The 8,358-nt window shown below is 41.2% G+C and overlaps 1 protein-coding gene across 1 annotated transcript; it reads left to right on the plus strand.

The window, feature by feature from the left end:
* The first annotated feature begins 236 nt into the window (after positions 1 to 236).
* Positions 237 to 7,257, plus strand: LOC133419198 (5'(3')-deoxyribonucleotidase, mitochondrial-like). Its single transcript, XM_061708232.1, has 5 exons — positions 237 to 979; positions 2,677 to 2,777; positions 4,608 to 4,668; positions 4,759 to 4,873; positions 5,970 to 7,257. The coding sequence occupies exons 1-5, from the start codon at positions 707 to 709 to the stop codon at positions 6,107 to 6,109; spliced, it is 690 nt and encodes a 229-aa protein (XP_061564216.1). The 5' UTR covers positions 237 to 706; the 3' UTR covers positions 6,110 to 7,257.
* Positions 7,258 to 8,358: the final 1,101 nt, after the last annotated feature.

Genomic DNA, 8,358 nt, shown 5'->3' on the forward strand with positions numbered 1-8,358 from the left:
ACAGCATATTTGAAATAATTTCTTTGCCTTTTGTCAATTCACAAAATAATCGTAATCGAAAATCGGATTTTGAGAGAAAAAAATCGAGATTGTATTTTTGGGCAAAATCGAACAGGCCTAGTAAGAATGTGTATGTCCTATGTTTTTCAATAACTGCAATATTGTCTACTATTTTTGAACTGGAGGTTTCCTAAAAACGGCATTGGAGTGAGCCATCACTGCCATGTAAAATCTTTCTGCTGCAAGCCGCAGGCTTGGGGCTTGGACAGTGTGTTCCCGCAGCTAAGCACTTTTCTCCCTGCAGCTGCACAAGGTGCCGTCTAGTACCCGTTTAGTGCAGACAGTTTCAACAGCAAATATCATAAATGCTGTGAATTGGCAGATGGCAGCTGCCAACCTCCCAATACACGTTGACAAACGATGGAAAAAGGTCTAAGAATAGCAGCCAAAGGCGCGTCACGATTGACCCGGCCGACTGCCGTCGACGCTTAGATCAAGTTAAACTACACAGTGCAACATTTGTCTTTATCGACGAAGTGAACAACAAAAGTTACAACTCCAGGGTTGAACTGTCGTAGTATTTGGAAACTTTTTTTTCTTCTTTTTTTAATCCCATGCGGACTTTAATCGACTGTCTCCACCGGTTGTTTGGAGAGGGCAGGGTCCGCTCGTTGCACCGCCGGGCGCCTCCCGCCGGGAACCCACGATGCTGCTGCTCGGTGCTACACGCCTACTCGGAAGAGGGAAACCTTTGCTCTGTGATCCGTTTAAGAGGATTTACATAAACATGTCGTCGTCCTCTGCTTCGGGTAAGAGGCTGCGGGTTCTGGTGGACATGGACGGGGTCCTGGCGGACTTCGAGGGGGGGTTCCTGAGGAAGTACCGGGCCAGGTACCCGCAGGACCCCTTCATCACCCTGGAGGACCGGCGGGGCTTCTGGGTGTCTGCGCAGTACGGACAGCTGCGGAGCGACCTGTGTGTGAGTGACCTGTGCTCACCTTTACAACAGAAAGTTGATGAAGATCACGTTTAAATCATTCAATGGGCTTTTTTTAATGTTTTGATTTCACTAGATTGTTATCCAAAATGCATTCTGTATCATGAAGCAGAAAGTAGCCTTGGAGCTGTGTTTTTCCAAGTTGATTAACTATTTCTATAGTTATGTATGTATGTATGTATGTATGTATGTATGTATGTATGTATGTATGTATGTATGTATGTATGTATACAGGACTGAAAATTTGAATATTGTGATAAAGTTCTTTATTTTCTGTAATGCAATTAAAAAAAACTAAAATGTCATACATTCTGGATTCATTACAAATCAACTGAAATATTGTAAGCCATGATCAGCAATATTAAAATAATAAAAGGCTTGCAATATTTCAGTTGATTTGTAATGAATCCAGAATGTATGACGTTTTTGTAATTGCATTACAGAAAATCACAATATTCTAATTTTCTGAGACAGTCGTGTGTGCATTTATATATGTGTGTGTGTGTGTGTGTGTGTGTATGTATATATATTTATATATATATATATATATATATATATATATATATATATATATATATATATATATATATATATATATATATACATACACACAAATATACATTAGGGATGGGCGGTATGGACTAAAAAATGTATCATGATAATTTCTGGCATTTATCCCGATAACGATAAAAATGACAATAAAAAAATACCCATTCAACTCCACCTTTTTAACTATAAATCTATCACCACATTCAGTCTTTGGAGCCCCCAAATCACTGCTCTAAAAGAATACTAAATGCTACTAAACTACACCAATTAAATTGAATTAATAAAAAACAATTAAATTAGTACACCTGTACTGCAAAACTGGAATGACTCAGATCCGCCATGTTTGTTACAAAAACACGTATCAACGGGAATTTATCCTTCTTTCTTTCTTGCTCAAATTTTTCTTTCTTTCTTTCTTTCTTTCTTTCTTTCTTTCTTTCTTTCTTTCTTTCTTTCTTTCTTTCTTTCTTTCTTTCTTTCTTTCTTTCTTTCTTTCTTTCTTTCTTTCTTTCTTTCTTTCTTTCTTTCTTTCTTTCTTTCTTTCTTTCCTTCCTTCCTCCCTCCCTCCCTCCCTCCCTCCCTCCCTCCCTTCCTTCACGTACGTTGTGCATGGATTTAACGCCGAACCATAAATCCGGCTTTACACAAAAACGTCATCAACGGGAATTTATCGTTTTTACCGTGAGATGACAAATTCTTACCGTGGGGAATTTTTTTGACGGTATATCGTGAACGGTAAAATATTGCCCATTCCTAATATACATATATACATACATATGAGAGAGAGAGAGAGAGAGCTACAGAGATACAGAGATACAGAGATACAGAGATGCATACCTTGGAGCTGTGTTTCCCTATATATAAATATATGTACATATAAATATATGAATCATTACAGTGGCACCTCAGGTGACACCATCTAATAATCCGAGAGCCTTAAGGAAGAACCGAGAGTCAGAGCCAGAGCTTCTGCTCTCAAAGTTTGATCCCGTTCATATAACTGCATGTTGATATAGGAAGCTGCTGACCTTTGCACATTGTTTCCAACACAACTCCTGTAGGTACGCCTACATGTGAACGATGTGCACCGTTGATGGTGAGTAGTTCTCATGATTGTATTCTGATACCAGGAAAAGGCCATCAGTATCTGGGAGTCCAAAGACTTCTTCACGGACCTGGAGCCTCTTCCCGGAGGAGTGGAGGCAGTCAAAGAGATGGCCAAACTGGAGGAGTAAGTCTCTAGGAGGCACTGCAACAATTTGACACATAATAAACCATTAGGCTACTGCAACATGTAGCTGATTATGATGCAGATGGGCTTTCTGAGCCACATGATTGTGAGGAATGAGTGCACTGTAATGACCAAGAGTAGTCAGTCATGTGCAAACGGTAATCTTATGTCCCAACGTAGTGAGTCTTACTATGAGGCAAATACTGTCTCAGATAAGCAACTTTTTTTCTTTCTTTCACTGTGCCATTATGTATTTAATAAAAGGGGGTGAAAAATTATGTGGGAAATACTAAGTACCCCCATGATTAAGGAGCTTTTACAACTAGCTTCTACAGCCACACCTTGAAATCTCCATTTTCCTTTCAGGAATGTGTATGTATATTTTCTTATACTGCACAGTGCCATGATACCGTGTCAGCAGAATAACCCCAGATCATAACTCCTTCACTATGGTGTTTGACTATGGAAATGAGGTGTTTCTGCTGAAGTGCTCCGTCTGAGGCCACGTTTACACGTAGCCACGTATTTACAAAAACGGATATTTTCCCCTCTACGTTTTCAAAAATATCCTCGTTTACACGGACCCGCATGAAAACGCTGTTAACGTCATGCTAGCCAATCAGAATCCTGGAAAAAACACGTGTAACTTCCAGTTAAGGCTGATTTATGGTTCTGCGTTACACCAACGCAGAGCCTACGGCGTAGGGTATGCGGCGACGCACACCGTACGGCGCGCATCGCCGCGTACCCTACGCCGTAAGCTCTGCGTCGATCTAACGCGGGACCATAATTCAGGCTTCACTTCCAAGACGGAATATAAAACAGGTAAAATACAAGAAAATATTGACGGTGGCCAAACTAATTGTAAACACAGGTCGCACACATGACGCTGGTGAGTTTCTGGTGCATAATGTGACGTTCTGAAGCTTAAATCTCCGTTTTCCTCCGTTTTCCTCCGTTTTCCTCCGTTTTCCTCCGTTTTCCTCCGTTTTCCTCTGTTTAGACGCAAACGTGAAAACAGAGTTTTTGAAAATCTCCAGTTTGGCCGGAGTTTTCAGAAATGATCGTTTTTGGGGGCTTTGAGCTGCGTTTTCGTGTAAACGAACGGCCAAAACGCATGAAAACGCCTCAGTTTTTGCACCGTGTAAACAGGGCCTGATTTGCACCAGATACGCTGCTGGGCTCATTCAGATCAAACAATGGCAGCTTGTTCTTATCTATCCAGAGGACATCGCTCTGGAAGAGGTTTGGTTTGTTCATATGCAGTTTTGTGAGCCTGACTCGTGCCTCCATGCTCTTTGAAGACAGAAGAGGCCTTCTCCTGACTCAATGAGGCATGTCGGGTCTGAGATGTGGCTCTTTTGTTTTTGTTTTTTTGTATTGCGTGGTCTAACCTTGAGGTACATTTCAGCCATTCCAGAGTAGATTGGCAGCTGCCTCAAATGCTTTCCACTTATCTTTCTCCCTGTAAAACATAAAACTCCAAATTGGCTTAAAATGGTTTTAAAACCATGTAAAGAATCAATTGCTTTCCCCCCTCAACATGACATTGTATCACCAAGCACCTTAAATGCTTCAGGCCAGCAAAATACAAAAACATCTGATGATTTGCAGCAACTGGCTGCAACTTAAACTTTTACAACCTATAGAAGCAGTGAGGGGGTACATAGTATTGTCCACATTAGTTTTCTTTTTCTAGCTTAATTTTGTTTAATAAATAATAGCACAGTGGAAAAATGTGAATGTTGAACCACAACAGCAGCAATAAACAACTGGTAGCTGTATGTGTGTAATTTTTCCACTCTGCTTTTGTTGTGTTCCTCCCTGCAGCACAGATGTCTTTATTTGCACCAGCCCTATAAAACATTACAAACACTGCCCATATGAAAAGGTAAGCCTTCTGCCGATCAAAACTTTCCTTGGAAATCCTTTGTGGGTTAAATGTTTCCTCAGAGCTCACCTGCTCTGTGTGTTTTTCCAGTACGCGTGGGTGGAGAAGCATTTGGGCCAGGATTTTCTGGAGCAGGTCATCCTGACCAGAGACAAGACATTAATTGCCGGTGACCTCCTCATTGATGATAAACCGGACATACAAGGTGAGGCGTGTCAAGAGCTGATGCACTGCAGAATGGTCAGTTTGGCTCTTTGTTTTTGCACACTGTTTCCATTTCAGAAAGTCAAACATTTCCAAACAATAGGTGCTTGATTTCAGACTTGTCATTGTTTCTAGGTCACTTGTTTTCTGAGCATCATCTCAATTGTAAGTCTTTATGGCTGCAGGGATCAATTACATAGCAGCCAGGGCAAAAAAGCACCAAACAACTTGGGTGTAAGAGGGTCTGAGTCAAGTACTTCTGAATGCGTCTAATCTAATTCTTACCTCCATTAAATGTTGAAAATATGCCAACTGGCAACTCGTGTATTATATGTAATAGCATTTGATGCATCAGAAGGTCACATGACAGTGATTGAGATGTGTTGTGGATTTAAAGTTGTTTTTTTTCTGTTGGCATTTAACATTTATGACTTCATACACTTGTTAGAGTGTATGAAGATTAATGGTGTCAAAAGACCCCATTGCAATGGTGACTTGTCTAAAACAACAGCTCAAAACTTCTAATTATTTAAATAACTTATATGAAATGCAGTTATGGGATAAAAGTTGTTTTTTTATATATAGGGCAAGAATATTTGAGGTAACAGCTTTTATTATTATTATATTATTATAATATATTATAATCCTTTAGCAACACAACGGCACCTGTGTGCTCCACTGGCTTTGTTTCTAACTTTTTAACCTTCATTAACTCCAGCAGATTGAGCGTGCTCAGCAGGGCGATGCCGTTTTAAGTGTTGCTTAAGTTAGATGTCGCAAATGTTTTGGCATTTTTTTTCATGCACAAGCTGTGTTTTTTTTTTTTTTTTTGCTTTACAGGCTGCAGAAATGTCTCTTTTTGTGAATAGACTTCCAGAACTTGTTTCCCAGTGACTCCATCATGTAAAACCAGGTGCTATAAACGAATGCGTAAATACGTGGTTAGAATACAGAGATTTGTACGATACTCCCGTGATATTCTGACCAAAGGGTGTTGCAGATTGTTGCAGATTTCATTAAAGTCTCAGGAAATTGTGTCAGCTATAAGTGTGTGGTAATGCTCCTGACAGTTTACTATGTGTTTATGTTGGTGTCAGGCGTGGAGCCCAACCCGGTGTGGGAGCACATCCTCTTCACCGCCTGCCACAACAAGCATCGGTCCGTGGGCCCGGCTCAGAGACGCCTGCTGTCTTGGTCGGACGACTGGCGGGCGATCCTGGACAGCAAGAGGCAGTGAGGAGCTGCGACCCAGAAGCCTCAGCGGCCCGGCACCCTGGGAGACGGAGAGTCTAGGTGTCACATGGCTGTCTTCTCACTGGGGACTGCAGCCAATCAGTATTTACAGTCTTCTTTTAAGAAGAAATGGAAGTTTTACACTGTTCATCTGTTGGGAGAGACAATTCACGTATTTGACCACAAGGGAGCACTGTGACACCAGGTTTGAAACTGTGATGCCAGACACGCGTGCGTGTACGTGCGTGTGCGTGCACAGACACATAGTACTGTTTTGACAGATGTTTGTTTTGCATCTGCGGGAAAACCACTGTGATCAAAATCTGGAGTTTTACAGTTAAAATTACAACTTTGGGTGCCCCCCCCCCCCCATAATTTTGTCCCGGCATTTCACAGTCATTTATGCATCTGACTATACTCATTAGGAAAGACACACACTGCTTCGTGCATGATGCCAAAACTCACAGAGTGTATAATAGAAAATAGTAAATGAATCACAGAAAAATATACTCTAGATATATCTATTTTTTGGTCAAATCTATAGTATTATTTCCTATTTTAAAACATTGAAATATATATGTAAAACAATAATTTTTTCAGGTGTTTTTCATTAATTTGTTAAAGCCGTTTATGAAGTGCTGTAAACCACTTGCCGTAAGATCTGCAGCCACGTCTGGAGGACGTGGATCTGAGTGGTGGAAGATGTACCTGGTGCTTAGTGTGTGTTATTGTGTATAGTTTTAAGCTTGTTTCTGTCTGTGGGATGTTTCAATGTGTTTGCTCCACCTCAGATACAAAATGACAACTGTGTTTCACTCTGTAAACAAAACAGTGGATGTCAAAATAGTTTTGACAGATGTTTGGAAGTCTGTCGCTCGGGGTTTGACATCCTGACATGTGGGCGGGGGGCGAACATGAACTAAACCCAGTGAACACACCTCTTTGTGCCCGTTGTTGTCTTTTTCTCTTTCCACTGATCATATCTGCTGACAAAACATGAGAGAATAGGTTCTCATAAGCCCTACTCCAGCGTACACTTTCCATTATATTGTACCACATGGGACCATTTAGTTTAGCTTGTTCCATGTACAGCCGCAGTGCAGTTTTTGTTCAAAAGAATGCACACCTGGGCCCCCTGTTTTTCTTTGTGTGTTAGTTTTTGTTTAATTAAGAATTTCCATAAATACACATTTACAACATTTATCAAATGAGGAGTTACGGCTCTCAAGTTGTAACATGATTATGTATGATTAAATAACCTAAAACAGTATTTTCTCACCAGTAACGCTGAATAACACTGTAAGATGTCACTCATAAAATAAGCAAACAAAAAGAAACTGGTGTAAATGGAAAGCTGGAAATGCCAGTGTGCAGCGGTGCGGGCTGCAGCGCCGACAGAAGTAGAATGTGTTGCACATAAGGTGACGCAAACGATTTAATGTACGTAACCAGTTCGGTTTAACCCTCATTCCAGAGCATCTAGAAAATGTGTTTCTTTTTAAATTCCCAGTTTTGAAAAACGTTCCCTTAAGAAACATGGATCTAAAAAAAAAAGATTTGGATTTGCGGCCTGGGGGGTGTGTGTGATTATTTTAAGGTCTTGCTGGAATGGTAGCAGACACTTGCAGGCAACACCAGAGGGGCTGGCTCTGGTCAGCTAGCCCCTCTGTTGGTAAATTAACAGGTTAAAAACAAGTACTATCTTTAGAACATGACTGCTTAGGCTTCGTTAGCCCTTAGCATTTCCAACTTATTTATATAAGCAGTTTTTACTACTTCCTTGCTTCGTACAGTCACATTTCTCTGGTAGACACTTCCCAGTTCTTATAAACACATGCTCTCAGTTAAAATTCACTCGAAGCCCACAGAGTCCCAAGACAAGTGACTCCTCCATCCGAGTGCTGCACAGTTTTCTCTTCAGATCGGAGCGTGGGATGACAGGCAGAAAGCAGCAGGACCAGTGTCACAATCTCACGGCCATCCCTGTTTCCTGAGAAATCACTTGCACACTGTTTAAGATTTGAGGGACTTTCTCAGAACCCATCCAACTCCACTTGACCCGACAAATGCATCAGCTGCGTCTCAGCAGGAACTTTGTTGCCTTTTCCATTGGGATTGCCTTTCTGATAAAGCATTTTACCGAGGCATTAATGGAATTTCTGTGACTTGCTTTGTACAACAGCCCCCTTTCCATCCATGAGTTTGCAGCCCTGTTCATAGCAGCAACGTGGTAGGGGGTGGAGTCAGCCACTG

The sequence above is a fragment of the Cololabis saira genome, chromosome 19 (genome assembly GCF_033807715.1).
Source record: "Cololabis saira isolate AMF1-May2022 chromosome 19, fColSai1.1, whole genome shotgun sequence".
NCBI classification, from domain to species: domain Eukaryota; kingdom Metazoa; phylum Chordata; class Actinopteri; order Beloniformes; family Belonidae; genus Cololabis; species Cololabis saira.